General features: G+C 41.4%; 1 protein-coding gene across 2 annotated transcripts in view; it reads left to right on the plus strand.

Annotated features, from left to right (window-relative positions):
• Ctcf (CCCTC-binding factor) overlaps positions 1 to 11,670 on the plus strand; it is a 49,535-nt gene extending 37,865 nt beyond the window's left edge. For both annotated transcript variants that reach the window (XM_026413306.2, XM_026413305.2), the window contains 5 exons: positions 3,059 to 3,219; positions 3,743 to 3,925; positions 4,788 to 4,923; positions 9,663 to 9,824; positions 10,885 to 11,670. In XM_026413306.2, coding sequence (XP_026269091.1) covers positions 3,059 to 3,219; positions 3,743 to 3,925; positions 4,788 to 4,923; positions 9,663 to 9,824; positions 10,885 to 11,069 — 827 coding nt within the window. In that variant the 3' untranslated portion in view covers positions 11,070 to 11,670. The remainder of the gene's footprint in view (positions 1 to 3,058; positions 3,220 to 3,742; positions 3,926 to 4,787; positions 4,924 to 9,662; positions 9,825 to 10,884) is intronic.
• Positions 11,671 to 16,584: the final 4,914 nt, after the last annotated feature.

Raw genomic sequence — 16,584 nt, forward strand, 5'->3', positions numbered from 1 at the left:
TGATTTATTAATTAAATTTAAAAAAAAAATTTTTTCCAGTTGTAGTTGGACACAATGCCTTTATTTTATTTATTGTTATATGGTACTAAGGATCGAACCCAACGCCTCGCACATGCTAGGTGAATGCTTTACTGCTAAGCCACAACCCCAGTCCCTATTTATTTATTTTTGATATCAGGAATTGAATCCAAGAATGCTTAACCACTGAGCCATATCCCCAGAACTCTCTCTTTTCTTTTCTTTTTTTTTTTTTTGGTACTGGGTTTGAACTTGGGGGCATTCAACCACTGAGCCACATCCCCCAGGCCTATTTTGTATTTTATTTAGAGACGTGGTCTCACTGAGTTGCTTAGCGCCTCGTGGTTGCTGAGGCTAGCTTTGAACTTGCAATTCTTCTGCCTGCTGGAATTACAGGTGTGCACCACCATGCTCAGCTGTTTTTCTAATTAGGAAAAGAAATGTAGAGGGGCTGGGGATGTGGCTCAAGTGGTAGCGCGCTCGCCTGGCGTTCGTGCGGCCCGGGTTCGATCCTCAGCACCACATACCAACAAAGATGTTGTGTCCGCCGAGAACTAAAAAATAAATATTAAAAATTCTCTCTCTCTCTTTCTCTCCTCTCACTCTCTCTTTAAAAAAAAAAAAAAGAAAGAAAGAAAGAAAGAAAGAAAGAAAGAAAAAAAAAAGAAATGTAGAAACTGGATGTGGTGGCATACACCTGTAATTCCAGAGACTCAAGAGGTCACAAGATCGAGGCCAGCCTCAGCAATATAGCAAGGCCCTAAACAACTTAACAGGACCCTGTCTCAAAATAAAAAATAAAAAGAGCTGGGGATGTGGCTCAGTGGTATGGCACCCCTACGTTCAATCCCCAGTACCCCAAAAAGACATATAGAGCTGACTGGCATGGTGGATTGTGTCTATAGTCCCAGCTGCTCAGAAGGCTAAGGCAAGAGATCACTTGAGCCCAGGAGTTTAAGGTCAGCCTGGACAACATAGCAAGATTACATCTCAATAAAAGAAATAAAAATACTGCCCAGTGTTTTCTCTGTCCAAAAGATGCTACTCCTTGAATATTATTCATATCTCCCAGCCCTGTCAAACCACGGTCTCATATGATAGTTCAGTGCTCTACCACCAAGCCACATTCCTAACACACTTATAAATATTTTTACTTTTAATTACATCGTTCGGTTTTTAGACTTTTTCTTTTATTCTTTTACTTTTTTGCTTATTTGATCTTCACATCTACATGAGGTAAAAATGGAATGTCTTATTCTGATTTTATAGGTAATGAGCCTGAGAACTAGAGAGGTATCTTTATCTAAAGCTATATGACATAGTTTATGAGTGACAAAGGTGAACTTAAGTTCTCAAGTTCTCTTGGCCCATTGCTCACACTGGGTTGTATATCTACGTACCCAGGCCTTAGCAGCAACATATCTAGCTGCTGCATAAATGGCCTGTCTTTCTGCAGCACTGGTTTTACTGAAAAAGTTTTAAGGAAAGTTAAAACTTCAGCTGGTACCTTAACACATTTTTATATTAATATGACTATGTTGACCAAAATGCAAACTAACACACATTTTTAAGATGAAACCATGAATTTGAAAGCAGAGGTTTTGTGCTTCACATATGATTCACAGGCCCCAAGGGCTGGGGATATAGTTCAGTTGGTAGAGTATTTGCCTCACATGCACAAAGCCCTGGGTTCTATCTCTAGCACCACACACACATACATACACAAAAAAAGATTCACAGTTCACATGTTCATTTTATTCCACTATTAAGGCCTTTGTTAGGAAGATTTAAAAGGCACTGTCTTCAGGTAGAGAAAAGGGATTTATTGGGTTTTGTCATATAGAAACTATAATCTAAACCAATATTCTCATAGGAAACACTTATGAACCATTACAACACTGTCCAGGTTATTCCATTTTAAAAAATTACTCACTTTGGGGCTGGAGATATAACTCAGTAGGTAGAATGCATGCCTTGCATGCACAAGGCCCTGGATTCAATCCCTAGCACCACCACCAAAAAAAAAAAATTTTTACTTTGATGTGCAAGTAAATACCTTGGATGTCTTTTTTTAATTTACATGATACCTATAGAAAAAGTCAAACATAACAAACCCTTATTAGGCACTTAATTGCCTAGGAGCTATCAAATAAGTTTCTCTCAAAACCAATGGAAGTTTGTTTTTCCCCCCTTCCTCCTAAGTTTATGTTCCTACTCCAGATTTTTTTCCTTTAAGTTAGACTTACACAACCATCTATCTCTTGCTATCCCCATCCCTCCTTTGATATCACTGGCATTTCATATTCAGCATGTATAAAACTGAAAGTATAAAACTGGCCTATACCTCCCCCACCACAAGAGATAGATTGGTCTTCATTCTTTTCTACTATTCTTTATCTCAGTAAATGGCTTTACCACCTACCTAGTTTTCTTTTTTTTTTTTTTAAGTTTTTTTTTTGTTTTTTTTTTTTAAAGAGAGAGTGAGAGAGGAGAGAGAGAGAGAGAATTTTTTTTTTTAATATTTATTTTTTAGTTGGCAGACACAACATCTTTGTTGGTATGTGGTGCTGAGGATCGAACCCGGGCCGCACACATGCCAGGCGAGCGCGCTACCACTTGAGCCACATCCCCAGCCCACCTACCTAGTTTTCTAAGCCAAAATCCTAGAGGTTATCCCTGGCACCTGCTCACTCCATATTTAGTCACTAACTCCTATTAACTCATCTTCCTGAATCTCCTATCACTTCTTCCTCTTCCACATCCAATACCATCCTCCTTGTCCAAGCTGCCATTGTGTACCTATCCTGTTTGGACAATCTTAACAGGTCTTTCCCTCATCTGTCATTAGTCTTGTCCTTTTTGTGTGCGTGTGGTGCTAGGGATTGAACCCAGAGCCTAGTTTTCTAAGCCATGCACGCTAGGCTAGTATTTTACATCCCCAGTCTCTGAAAGTTTCCAAGAAATAGAAGAAACATGGTATTAACTTACTGCAATGTTTGTTTGTGTTTTTACAAGTTGGACTTGGTTTTTGTGTTTTCAGGTGTCCACTTGAGAAAGCAGCATTCGTATATTGAGCAAGGCAAGAAATGCCGTTACTGTGATGCTGTGTTTCATGAGCGCTATGCTCTCATTCAGCACCAGAAATCACACAAAAACGAGAAACGCTTTAAGTGTGACCAGTGTGATTACGCTTGTAGACAGGTAAGGATCATCATAGTTAGAAAGATATTGATGCTTTAATCATGTCAGGCATAATCATAGGGCTTTTGTATATATAGTATGGTGGCTACTGGGTAGTATTTTCCAAATGTGGTTTATGAGGAAAGACACTTAAATGAAAGGTCATGTTTCTTGTCAATTGTATCTGGGTTTCCAGCTGATGTTTTGTTCAGTCACATCTTAACTTTTTCTAGGACAGACTACTGCCTTCTTTCTCAGAATGCTGTGGGAGTTTAATCCAAGAGTTAAGAGGAAAGAATCTGTTCCTTGGGTCTTATGATTGTTAGCATACTGGAGAAGCAGTCTAGCAGGATGATTAGCTTTCTCTCTGTTAGGAGTTTTGGAAGCAATTTTGCACCCCAGTAAAGACTGCTATCATCTTGGCAAACAGTATTGAGTTAGCCCCTTGATTGGGAAAGGCCTGTCAGCCACATTCATACAGGCAACAGCTGAAGTGACAGCTCCATGCTAGGCTCTGAGGCTTTTCCCTATGCCACTGTTTCAGGAGAGGCACATGATCATGCACAAGCGCACCCACACAGGGGAGAAGCCTTATGCCTGCAGCCACTGCGACAAGACCTTTCGTCAGAAACAGCTCCTTGACATGCACTTCAAGCGTTATCATGACCCCAACTTTGTCCCTGCGGCCTTCGTCTGTTCTAAGTGTGGAAAAACGTTTACACGTCGGGTAAGGGTCAAAACATCATTTCCCCTTCCTGATTCTTAATTGTGCATTCTTTTAATTTTTTATATGCAGTGCTGAGGATTGAACCCAGGGCCTCACACATGCCAGGCAAGCACTCTACCACTGAGCCACAACCCAGCCCTGTAATTGTGTATTCTTGATCTTTCATTCCAAAGCAATGTAATGTTTTCCATTGAGGTTTTAAATGTAGAGATTCATCATTATTTGGAAAGAGCCACTCATCCCCATCTTAAGGTTTTTCTGTCCTTTTGTGAACCCTTCCACTGATGGGGACTCAGTGTTTGAATTGTCTGGTGGTGTAAAGGAATTTCTTAGTTTGATTGAAACCTGCACCATCCCACCTAGCCTATGCTGGTGGGTCTTCCCTTGGGGTTATGTTCGCCAAGTCTGCACAAGATCAAGAACTATTCTGATCATTCTCTGTCCCTATCCGCAGGCTGCTGAGCCTCCCCTGAGGATCCAGCCTTTTCTTTTGAAGGGAGTTGTGTCCTCTCTTTCCCTTCTTTTCTCCTTTTCTGCTCCCCTCAAATGGGGGAAGTGTGCTTGGGACATGCTTAAAAGATAGAGAAATTTCAGGAGTAATATGAATTTCCCAAATTTTAATTTTATTTAAGAGAGCTGGGCATGGTAGCACATGCCTTTAATCCCAGTGACTTTGGAAGCTGAGGCAGGAGGATCCCAGATTCAAAGCCATCCTCAGCAATTTAGTGAGACCCTGTCTCAAAATAAAAAAGAGGGGTGTGACTCAGTGGGTAAGTGCCCCTGGTACTAAATAAAATAAAGAGAGCTTCCAGTCTGTTCTTAGCTTTTTAGTAGTGTGAAAGAAAGTTTGTTCCTTTGTCAGAACACCATGGCAAGACATGCTGATAATTGTGCTGGTCCAGATGGTGTAGAAGGAGAAAATGGAGGAGAAACAAAGAAGAGTAAACGTGGAAGAAAAAGAAAGATGCGCTCTAAAAAAGAAGATTCTTCTGATAGTGGTGAGTTCATTTCTTGATTTGGTTACATATGGCAGAGTTGGAGCCAGTTTCTAATAGATGTATTTGTGCATATGGTGGAATAAAAAGGTGAGCAAATCACAGTTACTTCCTTTCCTTTGAACTTATTTTCGGTAATTGAACCCAGGGCCCCATGCATGTTGGGTAAGAGATCTACCATTGAGCTATTTCACCAGCCCCCCCACCCCTTTTTTTGGTAGGGTATTGCTAAGTTGCCAAGGCTGGCCTTGAATTTATGTTCCTCTTGCCTCAGAATAACGGGGATTATAAGTGTGCATCACTGTACCTTACTCTGAAATTTTAAGATTTTGATGGAAAAGGTTATAGAGGGTTTTATTTTAGGGAATGAACTTCCTAAAGGCCATCATCAGACTGGAAAGAGGATAAATGGTGCCAATTTTTTAAATTGTCAATGAATCTTTATTTGTTTACATGTAGTGCTGAGAATCAAATCCAGTGCCTCACACATGCTAGGCAAGTGCTCTACCACTGAGCTACAACCCCAGCCCCGTGCCAAATATTTCTAGGAATTCCTCATTTTGGTATTGCTTGATAGAAATAGTGGGAAAGAATGAATGAAAAAAAAATGAACCTTATTGGAAACTTCAGACACTTAATTGTGTTTTGTTTTTTGTTTTGTTTTGTTTTGTTTTGTTTTGGTTGGATGGTTGGTTTGTAATTGTCAATTTATATGTGGTGCTGAGAACTAAACCCAGTGCCCCACACATGCTAGGCAAGAGCTTCACCGAACCCCAATCTCAGCCTAGGGTGTTTTTTGTTTGTTGTTTTTTAGTTGTTGGTGGACTTTTATTTATTTTTTTTTTTATTTATTCATATATGGTGCTGAGAATCTAACCCAGTGTTTCACATATGATAGGCAAGTACTTTACCACTGAGCTACAACCCCAGCCCACTTTATTGGTTTTATTGTAAACTTGTTTTCAAAATTTGTTAATTTTGTTTATTTTAACAAGATCTTCTGCTTCTCAACATTGATATGAGTCTATAAGCATATTAATCTTTTAGGCATAAAAATAATTTCTTGCTCTGTGTGTGTGTGTGTGTGTTTTCCTGGGGATTGAGCGCAGAGCCTCGTACATCCTAGCCAGGTGCTTTACCACTGAGCTATACCCTCAACCCTTTTTAATAGAAAATCTATTTTAAGGGCTGGGGTATGGCTAGTTCAGTGGTAGAGTTCTTGCCTAAAATGAGTGAGGCCCTGGGTTCCAATATCAGCACTGCCAGAAAAGGTAAATCTATCTTATGCAGTGTCTTCTTCAGTTTCTGGGTTTTGAGTGCATGCCTCCTTTGAAATATCAGTTTGCTCAGTTTTTGTTTTTATTTTTATTTGTGGGGGATACTCAGGGGCACTCAACCACCAAATCACATCCCCAGCCCTACTTTGTATTCTATTTAGAGACAGAGTCTCACTGAGTTGCTCTGTGCCTCTGGCTTTGAACTCTCCATCCTCCTGTTTCAGCCTCCTGAGCTCCTAGGATTACAGGCATGTGCTACTACTCCCTGCTGATGCTCAGTTTTTATAAAAGCACATCACTCTAGGGCTGGAGATGTGATTCAGTGGTAGACCACCGGACTACCCTGCTTCAGGCCCTACCTTCAATCCATAGCACCACAAAAAAAGAAAGCACATGATTTTTAATTGCAAGTCTTTGTGGCATCCCTTTGTTTGACTAAGAAAGTATTTCATGAAATTGCTGGGAGGCATCGAGGAAATGTCAGAAAACCCTAACTGTGATAGCATTGAGCTTTGGGATTCCTATGGTTTCTCTTAGTTGCAGACCTGTCTGCTGCTGTAGACGCTTTCCCTCATCCTTCTTTCTTCTGGTACTGCCTCATTCATATCCCTAGTTCATCTCCAGCAAGATCAGTTTCACTCCCTAATTGCACACTGTCAGAAGCATGTTTAGCTGAAGAGATTATACACGGTTTCTTTTAGGGTCTACATTTTTTTCTGTCTTCTGTGCTTCTTTTCAGTAGAGCACAGAGTTTGGTTTTGGGCCTTTATCTAGTGTCTCTTTAGGACCCCTTGAACATGAAAGTCAGTCTGTACTGCATCCCATTACTGACAAAGGCCACACAATGTTGTTTATTCTATTCTAGAAATCCACTTATTGGTCATCTACAGTGATTAACCAGAGTCTCCTGCTATTTTCAAGGCTTTTTGCTAAAATCTCTCCAAGCCAATAAGCCTTTGACCCTATTAAACTTTTTTTGTGTGCTTTTCCTCCCATTTCTGACCGAATTTGTTTAGTTTTCTAGGCATTGGGTCAACTTGGGCAATTGAGGGCTTGAATAGTTCAACAAGAAAGCAGCTTGGTTTTGACACACTGACACCTATCAGTGTGTTCCCCACATCTTCACTTAACATTTCATTTACTTGAGAAACAAGGCATTCCATCCTAAAGGATCAAATCAGGCATTTACCTACTGATCTCTAAGTTTAAACATATTATTCCAGAGAAAGCAAGTGTACGTTAATAACTCATACTTTTTTGGAGGAAAACAGGCAGTATACATTTGGTGCCACAGTAATGGGCAAGGGGCAACAAGCACTTTTTGGCTGCCTGCAGGTATGGGCAGCAGAGCAGAGGTTTGCATTCTACCTACTATGCCTTAGAAATCACTAAGCTTCTCACCTTTTCTATAAAATGAGGGTAGTACCTTTTAATAAGTGAAGTAAGGAAGCCTAAATAGATACAAGGGACTTTGTAAATTTGATATGCAGTATAAATAAAAACTTTGTTTAAAAGGGTTGGTGTTGTGGCTCAGTAGTAGAAGGCTTGCCTAGCATATGTGAGGCACTGGGTTCAATCCTTAGCACTATATTAAAAGTAAATTAATTAAATAAAGATATTGTGACCATCTAAAACTTAAGAAAAAAAAAAAAGCTTTGTTTATTGTAATGTATTAGTTACTGAGCCATACATGTTGTGTCAATCATTTTTTTCTATTTGTACCAGGAATTGAACTCTGGGGCACTCCACCATTGAGCCACATTCCCAGATCTATTTTGTATTTTAGAGACAGGGTCTTACAGAGTTGCTTAGTGCTTTGCTTTTGCTGAGGCTGGCTTTGAACTCATGATCCTCCTGTCTCAGCCTCCCTAGCCGCTGGGATTACAAGCATGCGCCACCATGCCCAGCATATTGATCCTTTTAATCCTCAAATCACTATTTAGTGGATTGGGATGGCTGTAAAGATGACCTAAGGATACAGAGGGTCAGTTGTCACACATCCAGTAAGAGATCTGAGACTCAAAGCCATATTATCTGTCAGTGTTTTTTCTGTAGCAATTCCCTCCTTTTTTATATCACCTGTTTTACCAAGGATAGATAGTTTAGTCATGGAGGAAAGGCTAAGAGGGTTTTAAGAAGGACCCAACCCGGGCTGGGGATGTGGCTCAAGCGGTAGCGCGCTCGCCTGGCATGCGTGTGGCCCGGGTTCGATCCTCAGCACCACATACAAAAACAAAAAGATGTTATGTCCGCCGAGAACTGAAAAATAAATATTAAAAAATTCTCTCTCTCTCTCTCTCTCTCTCCCCCTCTTAAAAAAAAAAAAAAAAGAAGAAGGACCCAACCCATTGAGTCTTCTACAACTAAGAATTAAGTTCAAAACTTGACTTTAAAAAATAAAAATCAGTAATAATTCCAAATGAGTTCTTGCCACTGCTAGTAATTAGGACGTCTCAATGCATCAAGAATTTTTTCTTTTCTGTGTGTGTTTGTGTGTATGTATACACACAAAAATCTGCCCAAAGATAAACAGAACCTCATTTCTAAGGGTCCATCTCAGACTTAGTGATCTGCTTTATCCTTATATAGCGAAGGGAACGTTTGTTTTATTATCTTAAATGCTATTTTGTGGTTTCACTATACAACTGATGTATGGAGTTTAAGAATTTAAAACTTGGGCTGAGGGGCTGGGGATGTGGCTCAAGCGGTAGCGCCCTCGCCTGGCATGCATGCGACCCGGGTTCGATCCTCAGCACCACATACAAAGACTTTGTGTCCGCCAAAATAAATAAATTATTTAAAAAAATAAATAAATAAAACTTGGGCTGAGGTTGTAGCTCAGTGGTAGAACACTTGCCTAGGATGTGTGAGATACTGGGTTTGATCCTCATACATACATAAATGTAAAAAAATTTTGAGGGGCTTGGACTGGGGCTTAGTGGTAACACACTTGCTTGGCATGTGTGAGGCACTGAGTTTGATTCTCAGCAATTTTTTTTTTAATTTTGAAACTCAGTATTCTAAGGTCAGTAGCTAAAAGGAAAAAGTAAAACACCCAATATATATAAAATGTGAATAATTGTATAAAAGTTGATTTGCTTATTTCTGCACAGTACCAATTTACCATATCAGTGCTGTTAGCAAAAATTCCAGAAAAAGCTTTTTTTTCCTTTGGTGGGGAAGTAGGTACTTGTAATTGAATTCAGAGGTGTTTACCACTGAGCTACATCCTCAGCCCTTTTTTTTAATTTTGAGGCAGGTTCTCACTGAGTTACTAGGACTGCCCTCAAACTTGTAATCCTCCTGGTTCAGGTTCCCAAATTGCTGAGATTATGGACGTGTACCACTGTGCCTGGCTGACTTATCTTAAAGGAAAATAAAAAGATTTAATATGTAATTATTTGTTTTGTTTTCTTCTACTACTATTCTTGCCCCACCACCTGTGCTTCTTGATTTTATGAAAAGAAAATGCTGAGCCAGATCTTGATGACAATGAGGATGAGGAGGAACCTGCGGTAGAAATTGAACCCGAGCCAGAACCTCAACCTGTGACCCCAGCCCCACCACCTGCCAAAAAGCGGAGAGGACGACCCCCTGGCAGAACTAACCAGCCCAAACAGAACCAGCGTAAGTTGCTCGCCTCAACTCAGTCGGCTGGCATCTTCTCCCAGCATGTGGGGGAGCCAGACGTGTCTGTATTCTTGGGGAGATGGGAACTCAGCCATAAAAACAAGTTAAGGTCACACTGGGAACAAACGCTCAGGAAATGATTTTTTAGAAGTTTTTACTGAGGAAATCTCTAGAGGCCTGCTATATTTCAAGGAGAAAAAGTCCAGAGTAGAAGGGTACTTATGTTCTACAAGATGAGTACTGTTACCGTGGGTGGGATTTGCAAAATAACCAAAATCACAGTCAGCTGGCAGACTTGGTATAGAAATGAACGCAAAAGAGCCAAATTTTAAAGGGTGGAAAGATAAAGCAATTTGTGTGCTTAAGATTGCCACTCTGAAGAAATTCAGGCCTGTGGATTCAAGAGCTGGCCTCTTGATCTGTGAGAAGATTCAGAGATCTTGTGTTTTGTAACTGGTGGGAGGGCTCTGAGTGTTGGGGAGCAGCAGAATAAAAAGTGTCACCTAATTCATATACTCCATGGAATATTCTCAGTTATGTGCTTTGTGGGTTTTTTTTTTCTTTTTAATTTCCTGTCTCTTGCACTATTATAAAGTTTAAATTTAGTACATCAAGGAAAACTAAGTTATAATTTGTAATTTAGGAGGCAGAAGAAGTTGAATGTAAGAATTTTGTTCTTTGACAGTATCAGGGCTTTATTTTATGTATTAGCTACATTTTTGGTTCCTGGGTTTTTGTTTTTGTTTGTGGTACTAGGGATTGAACCCAGGTGCACACTACCACTGAGGTATATCCCCAGTTCTTTTAAATTTGAGACAGGGTCTTGCTATGTTGCTGAGGCTAGTATCAAACTTGAGATTTCATGCATCAGGGATTACAGCTGTGTGCCATCATGCCTAGCTTCTGTGGTTTTTTTTTTTTTTTTTTAAATTGACTGTATCACTACTAGGGCTTTCCTATACTGGTGCTTTCCTATTCATGTTACATCTGAAAGGACCCTTGTCATCCTTGGGGGTTTTAATGTACCATTGGTTTTATTTGTGCTCTTCTTTACCAGCAACAGCCATCATTCAGGTTGAAGACCAGAATACAGGTGCAATTGAGAACATTATAGTTGAAGTAAAAAAAGAGCCAGATGCCGAGCCCGTGGAGGGAGAGGAAGAAGAGGCCCAGCCAGCCACCACAGATGCCCCCAATGGGGACCTCACACCCGAGATGATTCTCAGCATGATGGACCGGTGATGACGGGGCCTTGCTCGTCACCAGGACTCCTCTGGGCTGTGTTTAAACGGCCCGAATCTTAATTTTTCTCCCTTTCTTCTTTTGGCTTTGGGAAAAGCATCATTTTACACCATTTTACCAAACATACTGAGAACAAAAACTTCAAGGATGATGTTAGAAAAATGTGATTTAACTAGAACTTGCTGTTTGATGTTAGCAAATCATGGAATGTTCTGAGTCCCTGAGGGTTTACTGTGAAGTGCTGAGGAAAGTGTTGATGCCTAACTAGTTTTCTTAGATGGAAACAGAGACATTGAACCCTCTCTCTTGATTTAGTAAACCACTCCAGAATGGTCACGGGTTTCCCAGAGTTCTATGGTCTTCTTCCCAAGAGAGTTTTTAATTGTAAATGCAGACTTGGGAAGGACTTAGACTTTTAACCTGTTTTTTGCTTTTGCTTTTCCCCGACTCCCTTTGCTGGGAGTTAGCTGCACACCAGTAGTACGGCATGCTACGATCGGGCTCTGTCCCGAAAGCTTTGCCTCTTTCTTGGCAAAGTTTCTGGTATGGTCAAGCTTGTAAATAACTTTTTTTACATTTTAATCTTTTCCATTAATTAAGAGGTTGAAAAGAAGTGCAGTGTAAGAAAACCCAGCATTTTAATTACTTGCAAATTAAGTTACCACGGACTCGGTGGTGTGTAAATGTTGACAAGGAATCGGATCACAATCATGTAGCAGAAGAGCACCCAGACTGCTGCCACTAGTGACGGATACCCATGTGGAAGGTCGTGATTTCCAGCCCATGGAGCCAGCATTTGAACCTTGTACAATTAACTTTCAGTTATGATTTCCCATTGACATTTTCTTTATTCTGTTTGTAGCTGAATGTTGTGTTTTATAAATCCTCCGTTAAAAGCCAGAAGGGTGATTATGAGTGGGTCACAGCAGCCCTGACAAGCTGGGCCAGAAAATTTCACTAGGTCAGTAATTTAAACTTTGGATCTTCAAAAAAATAAAATAAGTAATAATAATGTGAAGCAAAACCAACTAAAAAGTGATTCTTGCACATGAACTGTCACGTTTAAAATGTGTTTTTTAGAGAGCCTCAGTCTTACTGATTTCAAACACTTTTTTCTTCTGTGTATTGCTTTTAAGAGAGCCATCAGTTAGCTATCAGACTCTAGGTTGATGCATTTTGTACTTAGCTGTACTGTGTGATACTTTTCATTATTTTAGGACGCCAACATGAGACCTGTAATAAAATATGTAATGGGGTTGAAAGCTGGGGAGGAGGATTTACTGCTGTACAGCTAATAAATCATAATGGATTAACAAGTGCTCTAAAGACTCCCATCTTGTGTGATTCCTGCCTGCTGGGGCTGAAAGCAGCCTTTGCTTGGCTCCAGGTTGTGCCAGCCTCCAGTTTTCAGATGCAAACTCAGTTCCCCAAGATGGCATTTCCTCTGCAGCAGACGAGATGATTTGGCAGATGACAGGCTATTGAGTACATCCTGCTGCAAGTTTTAACTCCCCAAAAGTGTATGTAAGTAGACAAAGGCCAGCCTCCATGTGCCCTATGCACAAAGCAGGGACACCCCAGAGCACCTTGAAGTGGAAGGGACCAATGGCAAGTTCTGTCCCAGAGTCTTGGCTTAAGGAGGACTGAGTTCAGTCCCTAAAGCTCAACTGTACATAGAGAATCAGAGAATAGCTGGGCCCAGCCTCCCCTAGAGAAGTTCATTTGAAAGGGAAAACCCACCAGGATGTAGGGACAGGCTCCTAGGTCATATAACTGCTAGCAAGCTTCAGGGGGTGGTGCATGGCCAGGGATGACATGATGTTAGAAAGCTTATGTATTAATGAAAAGTCATCTTGCTGCTGAAGACCACTTATAAGAAGATAGCTTTTCTAACCCATTTTACATTAAAAGTTTCAGCTACTTGTAGGGGTTTTTAACCAAAATTCCAACTTAACTGATTTTCTCTGAGAAATAACAAAGGACAGATGTATGCATCTTTTGGTTGGTTTGTGCAGTTGGGTCTCTGAGGAAAATATAACCAAGGGTTTCACGACTCAACCAGGCAGTCAACTCCTTGGAGTAAATGATAGTGGCCTCAGGCTATCAGAGCATGAATCCTCCACCCCATCCCTGGGCTGGCCACCACCAGAATTATTTCAGTGGACACATAATTTTTTAAAAAGTTTAGTCTGAGGGCGTAGCACAATGGTAAAGTGCTTGCCTAGCATGCTTGTGGCTTTGGGTTTGATTCCCAGCATTGTCTAATAATTTTTTTTTAAAAGATAAACATTTATAATAGAAAATGAGTTAAAGTTCATTTGCATCTTCAACATAGCCCATCATTTCTGACTGTATTCAAATTGAAAGTTTGAAAGTAGATTTGTTTTGGTTGGGGTAGGCACAAAAGTGACATTCTGGTGAAGCTAAGGCTACAAAGGGATCCTCTTGCATAGCCTATGATGATGCATCCTGTGCAACTCCACAAAATATAAAGCCTCCAGTAGCAGAAGCTATTGTCACCTGTATTGCTTCACCAAAGGGAGCTTCAGATGGCCAAGTTTCTAAGTCTCTGTGTAACTCCCTTCCTCAGCATTAAACCACAGTTGGTACTAGAATAAAAATACTTATTCCCTTTTCCACACCTTGGCTAGCATCTCCCCTGTCTATTGTTGCCCATCTCGGCAAGCACCTTAATGAGCCCTCCTTGCTTCTGGTCAGGAAGATGGTCTTTTAAAACCATCTGTTGAGTGAGCTGCATGACAGTACTGAGTGTCATCCTGTGCTATTCAATAGGCAGGGCTGATTTCCATTGGGAGCTTTTAACGTTTCCTACACACCCATGACATGGTACGCTGTCCAGAACAAGCTGAAGGTCTCACTGAGTCACTGTCGCTTCCTGGAGCTGAATGTTCCTGGTCTCTGATACTAGTTTGTTTTTTGTTTTATTTTGGTTTTATCACTACAGCCCAGACCAGCAATTATGTGCCTAGCACTACACACCTATCCTTAATATCCATGCAGATCCTGATTTCCTCAACAGCTCCTGCCTGCACCAAGCACTCAACAAGAACAGGGACTGACATGTCAGTGTTGATGCTGACCTTCCTGGGAACTGCAGCAGCTCTTTGACAGTCACTCCCTCTTGTATTTCTCTTTTCCTTGTCATTCTTGACAGAAAAATCCCAGTGAGATGAGTTTCCTCTTGTTCTGAAGTCCCAGAGTTGCCATGGTAGATTCAGCAAATGTAAGTGCTCACTGTGTCTGGCAGTGTTGTGAGCCCTCCTCTTAATAAACATGAAATCTCCAGCAACACTCAGCTAAGTTAATAGTTTCTGCTTATAAAAAAAGGAAGTAGAAGCTAGGCATGGTGGAACATGCCTATAATACAAGAAGGAGTGAGGCAGGAGGATTGCAAATTGGAGGCCAGTCTCAGCAACTTAGCCAGCAAAGCCGTTTCAAAATAAAAAAGTCGGACACAGTGGCACACGCCTGTAATCCCAGCAGCTCATGAGGCTGAGGCAGGAGGATTGCAAGTTCAAAACCAGCCTCAGCAACTGCGAGGTGCTAAACAACTCAGTGAGACCCTGTCTCTAAACAAAATGCAAAACAGGGCTGGGGATGTGGCCCAGTGGCTGAGTGCTCCTGAGCTCAATCCCTCCAAGAAAAACTAAAAAATAAGGGCTGGTCTGGTGATGTAGCTCAGTGGTAGAGCACTTGCCTTGTACAAGTGAGGTGCTGGGTTCAATCCTCAGCACCACATGTAAATAAATAAAAGTATTGAATCCATCTAAAACTAAAAATAAATAAAAAATAAGGGCTGAGGATGTGGCTCAGTAGTACAGTGTTGTGGAAGGTCCTGGGTTCAATCCCTAGAACTACCAAAAAAAAAAAAGGAATTAGGAGACCAGAAAGGCTAAGTAACTTGCTCAGTGTCATGGTAGAGTGCTTTCCTTACATGCATAAGACCCTGGGTTCAATCCCCAGCACCACCAAAAAATAAATAAATAAATAAAATCAGGCAGTCTGCATTCTTGGCCATACTGTGGCAAGACTCGGTTATCATCCTACAGACAGTCTTTGGTTTACATGGCCTTAGAATCTTGGTTTCAATCCAAGTTCTTTTTCAATACAGGAGGTAGTAGAGCTTCTTCTTGCCTTTGTGCAGTTCTTCATTTTCGACATCCTTTCCAGCCAAGTCCTCCATGTCACCCTTCATTGTCACACCATGTGCCTATTGCTTAAGTGAAGGAGGCTTCCCTCAAATTGGTGCTGTTCAGTTCCAACTTTTCTCCTAAGACCAGTCTTTTTGGGGAACCAGTAAGTGGGTATTGAATTTGATTCTGCTTTTTGCAGTACTGAGGGTCAAACACAGAGCTTCATGCATGCTAGTGAAGTACCACTGGGTTACATCTCTAGCCCTGTTTTGCTTTTCAGAGGAGGAAGTCCAGCAATGTAGCTGGAACAGAACTGAATTTGGTGGGTTTTGTTTTTGTTTGGTTTGGGGGGGGGTGCTGGGAGGGTATTATGTCTGGAGGATGCTCCCACTATCTCTAAGCCCCAAGTCTGGGAGGGGCAGCTAGAGTTGAAAAAGAAACCCAAGGATCACTGCCCAGTATTCTCTCATGCTTTTTGTGTCTTGGGTTTTATGTTTTTGTGTTATGGAATTGAATTCAGGTGTGCTTTACCACAGAACTACAGCCCTAGCCCTTTTTATGTTTTATTTTGAGACAGGGTCTCAAAGTTGCTGCTTATAAGAAAGCCACATCCCCAGCCCTAATTTGTATTTTGTTTAGAGAGAGGGTCTCACTTCTAGGCTTAGCGCCTCCTCGCTGTTGCTGAGGCTGGTTTTGAACTTGGGATCCTCCTGCCTCAGCCTCAAGTTGTTGAGGCTGACCTTGGAATTGAGCTCCTGTCTGGGATTACAAGCATGAACCACCACACCTGGCACTTTCCAAGTCTTTTGACTTCTGCCTGGCTGAGGGTAAAACACTGCTCCTTATCTCATTGTCTCACTGAGCAGTTTTTGGTACTGGAGATTTAACTCAGGGGTGCTTTACCACTGAGCCATATCCCCAAACTATTTTTTTTATTATTTTTTATTTTTTAAATGAGACAGGGTCTCGTTAAATTGCTGAAGCTGACCTCGAACTTTCTCTATCCTCCTGTAGCATTCAAAATCGCTGGGATTACAGGCGTGGGTCACCGTGCTGGGCAGAGAAGGGGTCTGGGCTCATCTGGCCTTTTTTTTTTTTTTTTTCTTCTCTATCCCTTCATGGATTCCGCGGAGTCACATACCCCAGGTTCGGAGCAACACGACTCCCCAGTCTGGACTTTGGAGGGAAACAACTAGGATGTGCCATAGGGATCCCCGGGCGGCAGCGCCTCCTCGTGTTCGAGGCAGGGACTGCAGAGCGGGGTGGAAGTAGGGCGCGGGGAACCGCAGACGGCACGGGACAAACGCGAATCTCCGTCACACCACTGCCACCCGTGTGTGTACTCTGGCGGAGAGGCTCCT

This window comes from Urocitellus parryii, chromosome 15 (assembly GCF_045843805.1).
Source record: "Urocitellus parryii isolate mUroPar1 chromosome 15, mUroPar1.hap1, whole genome shotgun sequence".
Lineage (NCBI taxonomy): Eukaryota > Metazoa > Chordata > Mammalia > Rodentia > Sciuridae > Urocitellus > Urocitellus parryii.